The following is a 19,292-nucleotide window of genomic DNA, read 5'->3' as shown; positions in this document are numbered from 1 at the left end:
TGGTCTCCCTGTAAGTTCGTGGTACAAGGTAGTTTCTTACTTGAAATGTTGAGGGGGGTAATTACCCAGAAAACCACGTAAATCTGATACTCTGGTATAGCTCCACTGAGTGGTGGTACTCGGGAACTTCTGTCACAGTGAATGCTCTACAGCGCTACGCCACCTGTGTGTCTAATGTCTAACTTTAGTGGTACAGTTTAAGCACTCCTTTTGAAGGTTAATCACTTTCTATTGTGTAACCTGTCATATACATTAGAATTCTTTTTAAAAATTCTGTAAGACTTGAAAATAACCAGAATGTCTGGAGTTAGGATTTGGGAAAGGAATCTATTCAATCAAGTGGATCACTGACTTTATTTTACCTTTACTGTGAATTTTGAATAAAATGCAGAACACAATCTAAATTATTATGTAGAAAAATAAAATTTTTGGAAAGCAAAAACTGTACGGAAGTTAACTGTATACTAGTATTTTCTGTATGCACTTAGCAGTGAATTATTTACAGGTAACACATTCCTAAGTCAGTTCAATGGTTATAAAAAAAAGTTTAAGTTAAAGAAGTTTACAGTGCATATTGAAAGCATGATACAAATGGAAATTGAAATTTTTGTATTAATTAAGAAGTCCAGTTTGCTAAAAGTAGCATTAATATCATTCACATCAGATTTTGTTATACATCTTTGTAGTTCAGCAAATGCCCTTATAATGAAAAACAAGTGTTATTTACTTAGAACAAAAATAATTGTAAAAGGGGGGAAAGAGGACCCAGAAGGTTTTTAATATGCTTGTTTAATTCAGATACATAGAATTTTCATGAATTTGAAAGGAATGAAGATATTCAAACAGTAATAGAAAATCCTTAGTCTTCTATTTGTGTTTCAAATGCTTGTGTAACTTTTCAATTCATCTGCTTTTATAAAACTGGAATTTTGAACACAAAAGTGGCAAAGTTCACATTACCTTTTATATGTTCCTATGTATCAAACTGCATCAATTTATTGTGAATAAAATTTGAAGGATGTCACAGATTTAAAAAGAAAAGTACAGAAGTGCCTGATTTTTTAATTCACAAATACCTAATATCCCAAAGTAACATGTAAACAAACCTCTAGTCTGCTGAATGAATTTTTACCAATCTCTATAATAAACTAAGTGGTATTGGATCTAATAGAACTTTCATGTAAGTATGGTCTCCATTCATACTTTCACTGTATTACTAATGTAGCAAAGAGGGAAAAATTTTCAACTATTCTATTTATTTAAAACAAACTGACAGGTTTAAGCACCTGTCTTCAGAAAAGCCAGCAGCATTTTTAAATATACTCAAAGTAAGATTTGGCTTAAGCCCTTAATACCTTCCTGAACAGCCATGCAGCTAAATGCCCTCAGGAGTTGTTACATGAAGAACATGGAGCAGTTTGCACTTTTTCCCCTGGATAATAAAGGTAAAGCAAATCCAGATCTTTGTGAAGAACAGCTGTGATGTTTAATACACTTGGAGCTCTATAAAACTAGAGCCACTATCATATATGCTTAATAGAGATATATACTTCTTATTTTTTAATAAAGTCTCTTGCTTGTTTCAAAATTTAAGGGTGATCTTTTTCCTGGTCAGTCATTTCAAGGGAACAATAAATAAAGTAGAAAAAGATGAATGGTTTTGCATATTTCTGTGGAAGAACGGAAAACATTTATACTTTTGAAAGGTTCAGAAAACTCCTGTACAGAATGAACAGCTTATATATACTATCTGTGCAATTTTCTTGGTTGGGGTATTTAAATGCAAGAGCTCCTCCAAAACAAGAAGCCACATTCATTCTTGTCCAAATCCCTCTGTTTCTTCTATTGCAAAAAGGAGTTTTTCCTTTAGTTGTTCATAACTCTTATATGGTGGTAGATCCAAGCGATTAAAACTGAACAAAAACAAAAACAAAATCAGATGTTTTCAATAAAATAAGCTATGAGACATTTCTAATACAGTATTTTTAAGCACATTATTACTATATATCAGCATTTCCAAGAGCAAGCTATTTAAGACCTATACATAAATAATATTTTAACATTTCCCATAGAAAATAAATTACAAATAGTAACTGAAGCACCAAAGAATTTTTTAAATCATTTTTCTGTAGTATTCCTGACTGCCACATGTATGTGCTCCCTACTCAATTCTCTTGGGTTAAGAGTACATTTCTTTCATTCACTCATTCATTCATCAGTTCAGTATTTACTGAGAATCTTTTCCATGCTGTATACTGTGCCAGAAGCTGATGAGATGGGGATGAAAAACTCAAAGCCTTGTCCTCGTGGACCTCAGGTTCTGGGGTGGAGACAGTGAACAAATACATACTTTTCTATGTCTCTTCAAATAATCTCCTCACCATATGTATAACATCTAAAATGACACCTTTTCAGTATTGTCAGACTTCTGGGACTAACTGACGAAAAATATAAAAATACTGAAAATGCTTAAAATCATAATGTATTGTTTTTCAATTTACAAAGTCAGAGTAACATTTAATTTCCTAGGATACAATACTGGTCAGCAGTATGATTCAATGTCTGTGTTTTGGTTCCCTCTCTGTGACCAGTGAAACAGCTTCTCAGGCTGGAACCTGTCTATACAGTAACTCGCTCATGTGGAGCTTTTCCTCTATGAATTATCCAGGTGACCTCCTACCACTCTACTGCTCATCTGCCCTTGCCTCGGCTCATGTAGGAGTCACGAAAGATGAAAATTAAAAGCTTTTTGAAACAAGGCAGCCAGTTAAAACAGTGCTGCTCTCAGAACATAAATATTGTTTGTATCTTAAAAAACGGTAAAGATATTATTGCCCTCCCCCTTTTTTTAAATTAATTTATTTTTTTTTTGACAGAGTAGACAGTAAGAGAGAGAGATAGAGAGGTCTTCCTTTTTCCGTTGGTTCATTCCCCAATGGCCACTGCGGCCAGCGCACCGTGCTGATCCGAAGCCAGGAGCCAGGTTCTTCTCCTGGTCTCCCATGTGGGTGAGGGCCCAAGGACCTGGGCCATCCTCCACTGCACTCCCGGGGCACAGCAGAGAGCTGGCCTGGAAGAGGAGCAACCGGGACAGAATCCGGCACCCGGACCGGATCTAGAACCCGGTGTGCCAGCGCCACAGGCGGAGGATTAGCCTATTGAGCCGCAGCGCCGGCCCCTCCCCTTTATTTTAAACTATGCTTCACTGTAGACACAATCTTAAGTCCAGATAATAGTAATTTTCTGTTCTTTTACATCTTTTATATATAACCTATGACAAATTGTTATCTTTCTACCAGTTTTTCCTGTCTTTTCCCTCCTGATCATTTCTGTTGCCAACACATCCTTGTATCTACCTTAGTAGTATCTTACTAGATTTTCTGTTTTTCTTCTTTTTTTTTTTTTTAATGTTATTTTTTCTCTACAACCTACCTAGTCTTGTATCACTGCAGGGGTGCTCTGCTAAAAGGACATACTAATTTTATGCCACTCTTAATGACTGTTGCTGCTCTGAACTGCTGTGGATGGCACGTGCCTGACATGAGGGAAGGAAGTCTATGCTCCTCAGTACGGCCTCGGCCTCCACCAATTTATTTAATGCTCTTTAAATACAACACATCCTCTTTTTCTATGGCAGTGCTCTTTATGGTGCTATGGTCCAGAATACCTTTTCTGCCCAAATCTTATTCATCAGAATCAGTACAAACGCTCCAACTTCCTCCAGGAAGTTCTCTTTGAGTATCTTACATAGACTTAGAAATTCACTTGTCCACAAGCTATTTTATTTACATTTTAACATACACTGTAATCTATTCTTTATTACGACAGGCTGGTTTCTCCTGTTAGATTCTCAAATTCTGAGGGCAGAGTTCTCGCTCTACTCTTATACCTTTGTTCTGCTTTAAATATAAATATATATAATATATATATAAATATAAATATATAACACTTAGTCAGTATTGAGCTGAATAACAATAGAAAGAGGATTACCTGAAAACATCCAAAACAGGCCTCTGTTTTAAGACATTAGCCATTATATTTTTGCACTGTTTTACAAGTAAAAGGACAGGGATATGCTAAAATCCATTAATATTTTATTGCATACTATATAAATATCAAAATACCATTTTAAGTTTTAGTTCTAACAGTAAGTCTGATGTGTGTGTAACATACACAAAACCACATTCGTTACTTCTGTTTTCTTCCCAATGCTCATCCCAATACTGCCCTGCATTTCCCCTGGTCTGAATTCCCAGTCTCCATTCTCCATCTCAGATCTTTCAAATCCATTCTTCTCAAATTCTATTTCATGATTTTACAGACTCCTATAGTGTTAATAACTGTTTTTCTCTTGACATATCTGAAATCTAATCATCTTAAGATGCACTATTTTCCCTGCAGCCAATCAATAACACTTTCCTTCTCTGAAACGCAGGCTGTCCACTGAGCCCACCTTAGGGTACCTATTGAGCTTCACTCAGTAGCAACACTGGCACCTGGCTCAGTCCTCCTCTCCCTCCTCACGGCTTCACATCCCTTGCCCTGCAAACTGTTAGTGCTTTCCTACTGTACTTCAGTTACTCATCTCAGGATGGTGCCTTGCCTTCAGCAGTAAAGTCAATTTCTAATTTAAAACTTCTGTTCTCTGACCACCTGTCATTCCACCTTAGATAATACCAACCTGTTAACCCATTATTGTTTCATTGCCCTGTCCTGCCTTCTCTTTATCCATACATCATCATTATAGTTACTTTAGAAATCATGATACATCATTATAATCAATACCTTGCAAATACTTTTAAATTCTACATCTCTCCCCATTTTAAAATAAGAAGTCAAAAATCAAGTGCTAAATGTATCCATCTTCTGTTTTCTTGGTCCTCGCACCTTAATAGCTGAAAATTAGTGTATGGTGGGAGCGTGGAGGAAGCAGGTGGGTGGAAATCCTGCAGTCAGGCTGACTGTTGTCATTAAATGAACTACCAAATCCAAACAAGCAATCCAATACTGCCCAGCATTCTTAGCCACGTTTCTCTAACACCTGCCTATTTTCTGCCAGCTCTTCCAATATGTTCTCAAAAGTACCATATATGAAGGTACTTCCAAAAGTTCAAGGAAAAATGGAATTCAAAGACAAGTTTATTTTGGTAAAAAAAATTCTGAAATCCATGTATCTTCCAAGAACTTTCTGAAGATCCTGCTATGAATGGAATTAAAACTTGTTTCTACATCATGATAAACCTTTTAATTCCACTTTCTGTACTTATGTGGTGAAGTCCCCTCATACTTCAATAGAAACCTTTATAAAATCTAAAATTTACTTTAACTCTTTATTTTGCCTCCACAAATTGTCTGCTGCTTTTATCCAGGCCAAAGGCTCTCCAATTCTTTTGGTCACAGGACCACTCTTCACTCTTACTACTGAGAACCTTAAAGAGATTTTGTTTAGTGAATTACATCTATCAATATTTTACCATAATAGAATGTAAAATGATTTTAAAAATATTTAATTTAAAATAAGTGTAAATTATATTAAAAGAAAATGACTACAAAATAGTGTAACCAGTGAGCTTATTTTAGAGTTTAACAGGCCTTTTTGTATTTGGATTCCAAAACATACTTGTATTTATTAATCTGTCTGTACCATATTGTTTTGGACAAAGTTTATGAAAATCTGGCCCTACACAGATAAGTAGTTAGAAAACTATAGTCATCATTTCAGATGACTGTGGATATTCTTCTTTGATACAGCACTAAATTTGACAAGGTTATGCACAAGGAGGGGTCTGAAGTCTTATCAAAGAATATTTTGCACTTCATTATAAGATCTATTGGTCTCTCTTGCACTCTCAATGAGCATTTTGTCCTTGTGTGATTTTGTAATAGCATGCATTTGTTGGTCACTTGAAAATACTGTTTCAACAAGGTAAAAAAGCTTTTCTAAATGTTGTTATTTTAAGTAGACAACAAGGGGAGAAACTATATTTATTTGCAACACTACTACCACTAATCTTATTGTTAAAGTCTTAGGAAACTGTCAAATCTATGGTAGTATATACAAATTTTCCAAAATTCCAGTTTTTGCTTGAAAATTCAATTGCAGCCAACAAATGTCTGTTTGTTATTCCTCAGAGTCTGCTCAAGTCATTTGTCACTCTGTCAAATAAAAAAAAAAGTTCCTTAAAGTGCTTTGTTCAGACTAACACAGAATGTTAGAAAAACATATACGCAAGCACTGAGATTTAATAAAGCTAAAGAACCATGGTGAATGCATGTGGCCTTTTTTTCGTTGTTGTTCTTTAAATCTATCAAGGGTGTGATGTTGAAGAATATAAGGAACAGAGTCATGAGCTTGGTGCCACTGCCTTGTTTTGTGCTAAGACATGGCAAGCAATTTTGCAATATAAATACAATTGTCAAAACAATAAAAAAGATAAATAATGGCTTAGAATGAAAATACTTTGACCTCTGGAAAGAACCATGTATGTCTAAGCTATCATCTTTCCACTGGTTACCATAATTATTTTGCATCTAATCTTCCTGCATTCATCCTTGCATCCAATTCCTTCTCTGCACTGTTACCAGAGTGTTTTTTTCGTTAGGTTCCATTACTCTTTAAAGTCTTCTAAATATTCTTAGAGTGAAACCCCAAATTCTTTTTCATCTCCTTTGATTCACCAAGTTCCAGTCAAATCAGTGGTCATTCATTTCCTTGAAAAACAATTTCTTACTTCATGATCTTTGCTTTACTGCAACATTTCTATTCAAAGAGTGCTTTTACCCCTCTTTATTCCCACAGCAAGCTATTTATCAAACTTAGCTACTGTCCCTTCCAGGGAATCTCCACCACCTAATCTAAAGTCCATTCTTGTCAGCTGTTCTGTTAGAGCAGTCTACTTATTTCCACAGTATTTGTTTACCTGTTTCTCATGTGTAGCCCATCAGGAAGCATAAAGTTCACAGAATGAAGAGGGCACTTCAGTTTTACTTTATACCTAATGGGTACTCTATTTGTTCAGTCAATGGATATATTTCTCAACTCTTTCTCTTCACTGATAAGAACTCTCCTAAAGTGTTTAGAGAATGCTGCATTAGTCTGTTTTTAAAATACAGATTCTAACTAGTGACTCGACAGTCACACTGGAACGTAGATATGTATTTTAGAAAACAAGATATTCTGGCTTTGACCTTCCTATTTAGGATTATTAAACTTACCATGTATGGCTTCTCGGTAACCAGGTGTCTTTGCCCACTTTTTCAATACAAAACTTTTGAGGCCCATTACTTCCTAAACCAGAAAACAAGACAAAATTTATCTGATCCTTTGGACTTCTTGGTTTTGACAACTAGTTAAATAACAGAGTATGTCACATAATCATGAATGATACAGAATAAACGAAAAAATTCTGAATGCAAGGTATGTCTACCTGTAGAGGCTCATTAGTGCAGACACCCAGCATTAACAGTTCTTTGAGTGGAAAAATAACTTTCCACAGATTCTTGCTCCCTTCACAATTACTCTAGGAAGGAAAGCAATGGTTTCCTAGGCTTTATGAGACAACTTTCATTTTTGGCTTACACATGCCTTTGATATTAACCACTCATTTTTGCATTCCAGTAGAAGCCCTCTCAGAGCATAGAATAATAATCCTTCTGTTCCAGTCTATTGTATCTCTAAAGGCCAATACTGTCATTACATGCAGTGAATCGGGCATTTACCCATAAGCTCAGCAAATCCTCCCAGAGGTAGACGGCAGGTTCCAGTGACAAACTGCAATAGTCGCATTCTTACTTCATTGTCTGTCTCTTTGACAAACTGTATAACAAAATCAAATGTACTTTAATATAAAATAAGTGCTAACTTATCCTCAATAATGAAACTAGTAGGCACTTGAAAAAAATTAAATCATGTTTAACACTGACATTGGTTCAAAAGGTGATAAAAAGTGATTGTAACATTTCTCATGTATAAAGGCTAGGCACTTTGATAAATCCATTATGAATCTTAACTTCAGTTAATCCTCACAGTAGCACTATAGGTTGGCCAGTATTACATTCTTAAAGGGAGGAAATAAACAAGAGGCTTAAGGTATCACTTGACTAATAAGGTCATACCACTAAAAGTGCGAAGAGGACAGGTAAGTTGTTGGCTTGTAAAATAGCAGCTATTCTATGAGGGCTCCTGCCAAGCACTGTGCCATGTGTTTTTATGTATTTCATTCCCACAGAAATTATTTGAGATAGGTATTATTATTGCAGCCACACCGCACATACAAGAAAGTAGAGACCTAGATGGGTTAAATAATTTGTCCTTCTCAAGAACTAACATCTGGACTTGAGTCTGGTTGAGTTCTAAACCATTGTATTTTTCTGAGTCAGCTACCCATCTCCCTTCTAAGCAACAGAAAACAAATGAATACCTTCCTATTGGCACTCAGAATAATCTGTGGTAATTTCTGCCACTGAACACTTTTCCCAGTGCTTTGAGTTCTTCCTGACAGGTACCCAAAAAAACAAATTATATATTCCTTGAAATTGTCTAGTTCATGGAGTAGTACTTTAAAATTTTATTTATTTGAGAGGTAGAGTTACAACAGTGAGAGTGGTTCATTGCCCAAATTGCTGCAATGGCCGGAGCTACACCAATGCGAAGCCAGGAGTCAGGTGTTTCTTCCTGGTCTCCCACGTGGGTGCAGGAGCACAAGGACTCGGGCCATCTTCTACTGCTTTCCCAGGCCATAGCAGAGAGCTGGATCAGCAATGGAGCAGCCCGGACTAGAAACAGCACCCATATGGGATTCTGGTGTTGCAGGCAGAGGATTAAACTACTGCGTCATGGTGCTGGTCCCATGAGTAGTAATCATGAGTAGTAATTTTTTTTTTTTTTTTTTTTTTTTGGACAGGCAGAGTTAGAGAGAGAGACAGAAAGGTCTTCCTTTTTCCGTTGGTTCACCCCCCAAGTGGCTGCTACTGCCGGCATGTTACAGCTGGCATGTTGCAGCTGGAGCGCTGAGCCGATCGGAAGCCAGGAACCAGGTGCTTCTCCTGGTCTCCCATGCGGGTGCAGGGCCCAAGCACTTGGGCCATCCTCCACTGCACTCCCGGGCCACAACAGAGAGCTGGACTGGAAGAGGAGCAACCGGGACAGAATCTGGCGCCCCAACCAGGTCTAGAACCCTGGGTGCCAGTGCCGAAGGCAGAGGATTAGCCTATTGAGCCATGGTGCCTGCTGAGTAGTACTTTTTAAAGCAGAACAGAAATGGGTAATGTGGTAAAATACAGATTTGATTGGTTTGAGTATAAAAGAAAGCAAGGTACTTAGGGAACAGTTTGAAAACAGAGGTATCATTAACATAGGGGATAATCTTTAAGTTTAAGACAAAGAAATGTGCTAATAGTGACCAAAAACGTTTCACATTAGAACTGTAATCGGGTACATATTTCATCAGACAGGAAACAGAGTTTATTACCAGTTCTGGTATAAACATCATTTTCCTTCAATCCAATTTAGAAAATACAAATATCATATTTATATAACCCTAAGCTTAAGCTCCCTGGCTACACAGATAGAAATGTCCAAACGAGAATAAAAAGTGTAACAAAGCTAGTAAAGAGCCTAATAAGACTGCAGACACCTATATACACAGTGTGTAATGCAATTCAGGTATTTTAGGTCTGCAAATGGATTTATTCCTTTCATTTTAATTTATTTATAATAAGTAGTAACACAGAATTCAAAAGGACTAGGGGCTGGCGCTGTGGTGCAGCGGGTTGAAGCCCCGGCCTAAGGTGCCTGCATCTCATACGGGCGCCAGTTCTAGTCCTGGCTGCTCCACTTCCAATCCAGCTCTCTGCTATGGCCTGGGAAGGCAGTGGAGGATGGCCCAAGTCTTTGGGCCCCTGTGCCCACATGGGAGACCTGGAGGAAGCTCCTGGCTCCCAACTTCGGATTGGCTCAGCTACAGCCGTTGCAGCCATTTGGGGAGTGAACCAGTGGATGGAAGACTTCTCTCTCCGTCTCTACCTCTCTCTCTAACTCTGTCTCAAATAAATAAAAATAAATCTTTAAAAAAAAAAAAGACTAAAAGACTAGAGTATGAAAAGCAGTTTTTCCCACCTTGGCCTCCAAGTGCTCACCTGCCTTCTAGAACCACTGCTACTTTTTTCCTGCCTTTTTAGAAATAGCCAGTTCATATAATAGCATACTTTTACTATACAGAATGCAAATTTCTGTTTAACCAAAGAACAGCATATTATGCACTGTGGGGAGCAAACCGGACTAGACTGAGTTACTGGAATTAAGACTTATTCTATGCATCTGCTCTCCCACAATATGGCGCTGGGAGAGAAGTAAACAGCTTCCGCACAGCTGCCTCCAGTTCAACCAATAAACTGTAGGACTTGCTACTGATTGGAGGAGAGCAGCGTACTCGGCGTGTGGGCAGCCGAGTTGGGATTGGCAGAGGAGGACTATAAAGGAGGAGAGAGACGGCATGCACCAGGAACATCTAAGGGGAACATCTAGCTGAAGGAACACCTGTGCAGCCCCCGAGAAGAGCCGGCCGGCGGTGTGCCGCTCCCCTGCGGAAGTGGGGAATGTGGCCAGGGGGAACTGCCCTTCCACGGAGGTGGAAGGGATAGTAGCCAACCCGGGAAGAACCAGCAGCAAACCCGGGGAGGGCCGAGCAGACGAAAGAACAGCGCAGGGTCCTGTGTCGTTCCTCCACGAAGACGGGGAGCGACAATGCACATTAGTTAGTACCTTCCATTTTCTCCTTAATATTGTATTAAAACATATTCTCCAATGTTTTTAATTTGTATTCTAAAAAAGAATGATTAATATAAAGTATAGAAGTATAAAACGGATAAATGATAGTTTATTTACTCAGTCCTCTCCTAATGAACATTCAGGTTGTTTCAAATCTCTGTTAGTACACCGATAACACTGCATTAAATACTTTGGTATGTGCCATCTGTACATGTTATTGTATATTTTAAGCTAAACCTCTAGAAGTGGCTACACTAATGGAAAATGTTAAGCAATAAATTCATGACATTGTCCTTATGAAAGATAGAACTTCTGGAAAATCTATACCAGTATAAAACCCCGGGTCACTGTTTTTCTGTAAATCAAACAGTTACACAGAGGTGAACCAAAAGTTCAGGCATTAAGTTGATCAAGTAAGTCTTAATTATCAGAATACATATGTGAAGGACATCCTTGAACTACAGATTTTAAATTCTCAAACATAGAAAACAAGCAAAAAGTTGATTAAAATAAGGAAATAAGTATCCTTGGACATTATCCTCTAGATTTTATAATTCCCTAGCATCTTATCTTAAAAAGAATCAAAGTTTCTGCACTAACTTTCTCATTAAAAAATGCATGTCCTCGGGGCCGGTGCTGTGGCGCAGTAGGTTAATCCTCCACCTGCGGCGCTGGCATCCCATATGGACGTCAGTTCTAGTCCCGGCTGCTCTGCTTCCAATCCAGCTCTCTACTATGGTCTGGGAAGGTGGTAGAGGATGGCCCAGGTGCTTGGGCCCCTGCACCTGCACGGGAAACCGGGAAGAAGCACTGGCTCCTGGCTTCGGATCGGCACAGCTCTGGCCATTGCAGCCATTTGGGGAGTGAACCAACGGGAAGGAAGACCTTTCTCTCTGTGTTTCCCTCTCACTGTCTGTAACTTTACCTCTCAAATAAATAAATAAAATCTTTAAAAAAAATAAAAAATTAAAAAAAGCATGTCTTCATTTACTTCTGAGATTAAATGGAATTTATAGAATGCTTTTGATACCTTTAGAAAATAATGCTATACCTACAACTATTACCATGAAATCATTCTTATATAAGATTGTTATTCATGTCTTTATTCATAAAAACAATGAAACATACTTTTAACAAGTACTCACACTATTCACTTTAGATTTAGAATTGGAAGGCTAAAAATCATATCCAAAAGCAGTCTCAACTAAAAAAGTTATTTTTAAACCATTTTATTAGAAATTATTTTCTTTGTATACTTTCTTCCAAGAAGATGAAAGCAAATACCTGCCAAAACCAAATGATTTGCTTGCTGTTTCTTGTATAATGTCGATAAACCGTATTTCTCTGCCAGTCTGCCAAGTCAACCTCCTGCATGCCACACAACATAACCTAGGAAATGAGAAGGTATTGGGATACAATAAAGACTTAGTGAAGAGAACAATTAGGTAACTGAAATTTTCGCATGCCACACAACATAACCTAGGAAATGAGAAGGTATTGGGATACAATAAAGACTTAGTGAAGAGAACAATTAGGTAACTGAAATTTTCCAATGCACAGTGCGCAAAACTGTGTGCATGAGAAATAATCACAGTAAGCAATTCTAACAATCAGTGACAATTTAGCATAAAGGATTCTTTGGTACTTTATCCATGTTCACTGAACTCAAACCAAAAGCATTTGGAGTATTCATCAGTAGAAACATTACCACTTGTGGTAATGTAATCTCTGTGTGTGTGTGTGTGTGTGTGTATAATATATATATAAACAAATACATATATATACATACACACATATATACATAATCCCCTTACTTGTGTACATAAATTGATTAGTTTCAAAGATCAATTTCTACTTTTTTAAAAATCTTAACACTGGGTCCAATGCTGTGGCACAGTAGGTTAATCCTCTGCCTGCAGCGCTGACAACCCATATGGACAGTGGTTCTAGTCCTGGCTGTCCTCTTATGATCCGGCTCTCTGCTGTGGCCTGGGAAGGCAGTAGAACATGGCCCCCCAGCGCTTGGACCCCTATACCCGTGTGGGAGAACTGGAAGAAACTCCTGGCTCCAGATCGGTGCAGCTCTAGCTGTTGCGGCCATTTAGGGAGCATACTGGCAGATGGAGGACCTTTCTGTCTGTCCCTCTCACTGCAACTCTACCTCTCAAATAATAATAATAATAAATCTATACCATCTTACTTAGGAATCAAAAATATCCTAACCTCTTATAACTTATTTATTATTAAAAGATTATTCACAGATGAAATTTTCAAATAACCTCTACTTGTTATAAATGGGATAAAAATTATTTCAGGCACAATAATCTAAAATCTTACCTCAATCTTTTCATAAATCAACTCTGAGTTATAATTTGCACACAATAAAATGCATAAGTTTATAAAGCCAGATGAGTTACAACAGATGTATATACTTTGTATAACCAACATCACAATCAAGTTAGAGCATATTTTACTATTTCCCTTTTCTACAGTCAAAACCATCATCTCCATCTCTGCTTTAGGTGATAAATGATTTCACCAGAGATTACATTTGCCTTTTTGAGAATCCATGTCATACATATATATATATATACACACACACACACACACATACTCTTCTGCTTTTTTGTCTTCTGCTCAGCACAATGTTTTTGACATTTATCCATGTTATTGTGGGTACGAGTATTTCATTCTTTTGTATTGGTAAGTAGTATTTCATGATATGAGTATATCACATATACCACAATTGGTTTGCCCATTCATTTGTTTATGGACATGTAAGTCATTTCCACTTTTTTGGCTTTGATGAATTGAGTTGTGAACTTTTATGCACAAGTTTTTATGTGGATATATAATTTATTTCATTTGGGTAAACAGACAATAGTGGAACTGCTAAACCATAAGGTAGACGTACATTCATTTTAAGAAACTACCAACAGCATCCCAAAGTGGTATTTCACTTAATTTTAATTTGCACTTCCCATGCGTTAACTTCTTTTATGAAGTGGGTCTTTGTGTACTTAAAATTTTTTTGAGTTATGAGTTTCTAAAATGGATGTCAGACCATTATCTTAATAGTTTCTCCCAGTATGTAAGTCGTCCTTTTCATTTACTTAATGCTTTCATTTTAACAGCTCAAGTTTTTAGTTTTGATGAAGTCCAATTTACCCATATTTTTTGTTATTGGCTTTTGGTGTTCTAAGGAATTTTTGCCTACATCAAGATCTTTTCTTAAAACTTTCACATTTACATTTATGACTTTCTTTAAAATATTTGGGGGTACTGACAGGGATTTTGTTGAATCTCTAGGTCAGCAGGGAGAAAATGACATCTAAAACATAAGGTAGTATATCTTTGTTTTTGGTTTAGCAATCTTGTTAAATTTTAATGCTCTAGAAAATGAAACTTTAAAATTTCAACATCCAAGTGTCTGTCACTGATGCACAGAAATAAAACCAATTTTTTATTATTAAATTGTATCCATAGCCTTGTTAAATTCACCATTATTTCTAGAGAGCCCAAGATGGCTACAGTGTTAAATATTAACACAGACAGCTATTTTAGTATATATATAAAGTCCCAATACTATTAAAACTACTAAGAACTCATGACTTAAAAATCTGATCTTTTGGGGTAGATGTTTGACTTAGCCATTAAAATGCCAGTTAAGGGGGCCTGGGTCCCATTTCAGAGTGCCTAGGTTCAATAATTAGGTCTGGCTCCTGATTCCAGCTTTCTGCTCATGCAGAATCTGGGGGCAGCAGCGATGGTGCAACTGACTGGGTTCCTACCACCTTCCACCGATGTAGGAGACCTGGATTGATGTCTGGATCCTGGCTATGTTCCCTTCCCCACCTTCTAGACAGGGGGCCACTGCAGGCATTTGGGGAATAAATCAGTGGATGCTCTCTTTAAAAAAAAATACTTTTAAAAAAATCTGATCTTTAAAGCAACTCACCACCAAACTGGGTTTTCACAAAGTTCTAAGAATTATTATTAATAATGTTTCAATCACTCTTTATGATCCTTAACAACTGGCATTAATGATTCTACATTTTTATCATCATCATGGTTCAGAGAATGCCATCAAGATTCACCTAATGTTAGTATTAATACCATCTAAACATTCAGACAAATGAAAGGATCCAAGGTTGTCTGTACTACATGATTTAAAAATGAGTGGAAACTATTCTATAAAACCACAAAACAGCACATACACTCCACCCTTAACATTCCCTACACTAACCTCCAATTCTTTTTCATCAAAGTACTGTAGCCACTGAAGGGGAACAACTTCATTAAAACCATCAAGGAAGGCTTTGGTCTGTTCTTGTACTCCTCGAGAAAATCGCCATTCTGTCATTAAACTGAAAATAAATATATTTTAAAAGCAGGTCATTTGTATTTGACGTAAAAGACTTAAAAAACCATAATTTTTTAAAGCTCCTTCTCTTTCTAAATATACCACATACACATACACATAAAACAAACATATAGGAGTATGTCTGTATTTATGTAGTACAATATGCAGACATAACTTTAGAGTTAGTATATGATTCTCCATGAGAATACAGTTCTAACACACCAGTAGCAATTGAAAGGGCTTTTTTAAAAAGTAAGTTCTTATCAGTAAGCTAGACAAATTCTAGTACTAATTATTTCCCATTTATATTGAGACAAGCAATTCCAAATACAGTGTTTTGACACAGGAAGGCAAGGGCATTTAATAGCTCTCCTTCCACAAAGCATTTGCCAAAGATCTGAGGACTCCAATTCAAAGCCTTGCCCACCAGAGAAGCAAAGGACTGTCCCAATAGCATGCAAGGGCAATCTGTCTACAGGCCACATGCTTGTTCAGTGTGTGGTTTAAGCAGGCTTAAAGCTGGAGAATAGGTTCTTTACATGCTGGTTTATTGGAGAACATGAAGACTACCTAACCAGAAGGGAAGAAATGAATATGGAAATAAAACATTCTGAGGAGACGTAAAGCAGTTGTGTGGTAGGGAAGTACTCATGATAAGAAACAGAATACCATCACTTCTCGGCCTTTTGGCTAAGATCAAGTGTAGAAATAAGAAAATCAGTTAGACACAAAATTTGTCCAAGAATCTTTTATAAGGAGATGGGTCTGGAGAAGACCCACTGGAGTAACAGCAGATACTGCTTGAGGAGGAGAAACCAATGATTCTAGTGGTGAAAAGAAAGCAAATTTATCCATGCTTCTCCCATTTGTAAGTCCTTCTTGTGTCTAGGGGAAGTTGATCTTATGCTATTCTGAGGCAAACCTTCCATGCTTGCTGCCTTCAAAACTTCCCATCATTAATCACTAACCATTTTTGCCCCATAATGTCAACTCTACCATCCTACTCTTCTTCCCGTTTGCCCACAGAGCAGTTCAGATTGCTTTCATCCAAAACCCTTCCTTCAACGCAGAATAACTCTTATACTACTCTCTTGGTTCTCTTACTACCACAAGTACCACCTCCAGCTTCTCACCTCCAATTCCTCCAAATTTTAAACCATGGCAGTTTGGTTTCAATATCTCCTCTAAGAATAAAAAATTTTCTTTACAAGTGTCACCCAGGAATTCCCAATTACAAAATCCAGCACCCTCTTCTTAGGTTCACGCCACACGAACGTCCTGTTACACTAGACATTAGCCTTCCCAGCTCTCATGCAGTTGCTCTCAGGTCTGGTAACACCACTGTTCCTGATTTGGCTTTGGTGGCTCCTGGTCCCCTGTCACTCCCCCTCTTCGTGGAGGAACGACACTAGACCCTGCGCTGTTCTTTTGTCTGCTCGGCCCTTCCCGGGTTTGCTGCTGGTCCTTCCCGGGTTGGCTGCCGATCCTTCCACCTCCGTGGAAAGGCGGCTCCCCCTGCCACTTTCCCCACTTCCGTAGGGGAGCGGCACACCACCGGCCGGCTCTCTCGGGGGCTGCACAGGTATTCCTTCAGATAGATGTTCCTGGTGCATGTTGTCTCTCTCCTCCTTTATAGTCCTCTTCCACCAATCCCAACTCTGCTACCCACACGCCGAGTACACTGCTCTCCTCCAATCAGGAGCAGGTCCTGCAGTTTATTGGTTGAACTGGAGGCAGCTGTGCGGAAGCTGTTTACTTCTCTCCCAGCGCCATATTGTGGGAGAGCAGATGCATAGAATAAGTCTTAATTCCAGTAACTTAGTCTAGTCCGAGTTGCTCCCCACAGTCCCCTTCATTAATTTCACTATTCCAAAAATGTTGGTGCTACTTGCGTGTCTGTCTTCTTTGCTCTTCTAGCTATTTGCTCTCTAAAGATGGATTTTCAACTACCAAAGTTTCAACTATCACAGAAAAGCCAGCAAGTTTTGAACTCCCAAATCCTACTTCCCTCCTGAAATTAAGATGTCTATAGGACATCACTCCTTGGATATCCTGCTACAAAATCCAACTGGCGGGCTGGCGCCACGGCTCAATAGGATAATCCTCTGCCTGTGGCGCCGGCACACCGGGTTCTAGTCCCGGTAGGGGTGCCGGATTCTGTCCCAGCTGCTCCTCTTCCAGTCCAGCTCTCTGCTGTGGCCCGGGAAGGCAGTGGAGGATGGCCCAAGTGCTTGGGCACTGCACCCGCATGGGAGACCAGGAGAAGCACCTGGCTCCTGGCTTCGGATCGGCGCAGTGCGCCGGCTGCAGTGGCCATTGGGGGGTGAACCAATGGAAAAGGAAGACCTTTCTCTCTGTCTCTCTCACTGTCTAACTCTGCCTGTCAAAAAAACAAAAACAAAAACAAAAAACCACAAAAAATAACACAACCAACAACAACAAACAAAAAAACAAAATCCAACTGGCAACCAATCCCCCAGTATATTCAATCAAGCAGTCATTGAATCTGAACCATCCTATTCTTGTAACATTCTTAAAAATTCATTCCCTCATTTTTGTATCTACTGCATCTGCCCCATTACAGGTCTATAGTACCTTACAACCAGAGTACTGATTAACTAGTCTTCTAGTCTCAAATCACTTCCTTTCCTAGCTGTCACTCCCAATTCACCCTCCACACTTATGCCAGAGTTGTTTTGTTTTTTTTTTTTTTTTTAAATATGGGATGCCAGTGCCACAAGTGGCAGCTTAACCCACTATGCCACACACTGGCCCCTACACTTTTTTTTTTTTAATATTTATTTATTTATTTGAAAGGCAGAGTTACAGAGGGAGAGAGAGAGGGGAGGCGGGGAGACAGAGAGGGAGGGAGGGGGAGAGGGTTGAGGTAGGGGGAGAGAGAAAGAGAGAGAGAGAGAGAGAGAGAGAGAGAGAGAGAGAGAGGTCTCCCATCCACTGGTTCACTTCCCAAATGGCTGCAATGACCAGAGCTAGGTTGATATGAATCCAGGAGCCAGGAGATTCTTCTAGGTCTCCCACATGGATGCAGGGGCCCAGGACTTGGGCCATCTTCTACTACTTTCCCAGGCCATAGCAGAGAGCTGGACTGGAAGTGGAGCAGCCGGGAATCGAACCAGCACCCACATGGGATGCCAACACTACAGGCAACAGCTTTACCTGCTCTGCCACAGCACCGGCCCCACCACAGCTATCTTTCTAAGAACAAACCTGATCATCCCATATTTGTTTGTGTAATGTAGGAGAAAAAGCCCTGGTTTCTTAGAGGCCCACATCTCCTATCAGAGTGCCTGGTTTTGAGTCTTGGCTCTGCTTCCAATTCCAGCTTCCCTAAAGAGGCAGCAGTTGTTGAGTCAGTAACTGGGTCCCTGCCACCCCCATGTGTGGAGGCATTTGGGGAGTAAATTAACGGATGAGAGATGTCTCTTTTTGCCTTTCAAATAAACAAAAACTTCAAAAAGAAATATGATATCCTTAAATTATGTAAAATTTGACTACCATTCTAAACTCCTATTTAGTCACTATTTCTACCATGTTATACCACTCCTAGATTAGTGTAGTTGAAAATCCCCAGGATAAACTAATCCCTTTAATACCTCAATATCTCTGCTCTTGCTAGTTCTCCTTTCCAAAAAGCCATTTCTCTATCAGGCAAGCTCTCATGCATCTTTTAAGATCTAATTTACACACAGCATCCTAAGGAGAATCCTTCTGGCTCTTCCAGACAAAATCAAATGCTCATTTTCCACTTTAGATTCCAGAGAACTTCACAAATATTTATCAAGTATCTCAACTAAAATGTATTATCACAACATTTTCAAGAGTTAAGATTAAAAAACAAGAAAAGTTTATTACTCTTTTATACTGAAACTAAATCCTACAAAAATTGTATTCAGGATTAGATAACAACTCTTACATAGTAATACTATACAGATAAGATTTCTAATAATAGTAATAATCTCAACACAGTAAAAAGCTCAAAGTAGCAAAGAAAATTTAAAGCTTAAATGACATTTTACTGAAATTGCTTTTGGTACTTAGAAACAGGTAACATTTTTGAAATGCTTCAGTAGTGCTATTTAATTATTACTGCTGGACTCTGTAGGAGGTTTAAGCTTATCAAACATAAAAAGTCTACCTGAA

General features: G+C 38.4%; 1 protein-coding gene across 7 annotated transcripts in view; it reads right to left on the bottom strand.

Moving 5' to 3' along the window:
* Positions 1-335: 335 nt before the first annotated feature.
* Positions 336-19,292, bottom strand: part of WWP1 (WW domain containing E3 ubiquitin protein ligase 1) — a 135,401-nt gene continuing 116,444 nt past the window's right edge. For 5 of the 7 annotated variants that reach the window (XM_051844598.2, XM_051844597.2, XM_051844600.2 and 2 more), the window contains 5 exons: positions 15,015-15,135; positions 12,053-12,157; positions 7,720-7,816; positions 7,216-7,288; positions 336-1,913 (listed from right to left, as the gene is read on the bottom strand). In XM_051844598.2, the coding sequence (XP_051700558.1) occupies positions 1,814-1,913; positions 7,216-7,288; positions 7,720-7,816; positions 12,053-12,157; positions 15,015-15,135 (496 nt within the window). In that variant the 3' untranslated portion in view covers positions 336-1,813. The remainder of the gene's footprint in view (positions 1,914-7,215; positions 7,289-7,719; positions 7,817-12,052; positions 12,158-15,014; positions 15,136-19,292) is intronic. The other 2 variants (XM_051844599.2, XM_070075277.1) reach the window with 1 other exon arrangement.

This window comes from Oryctolagus cuniculus, chromosome 6 (genome assembly GCF_964237555.1).
Source record: "Oryctolagus cuniculus chromosome 6, mOryCun1.1, whole genome shotgun sequence".
NCBI classification, from domain to species: Eukaryota; Metazoa; Chordata; class Mammalia; order Lagomorpha; family Leporidae; genus Oryctolagus; species Oryctolagus cuniculus.
This window is presented reverse-complemented; position numbering and strand designations above follow the sequence as displayed.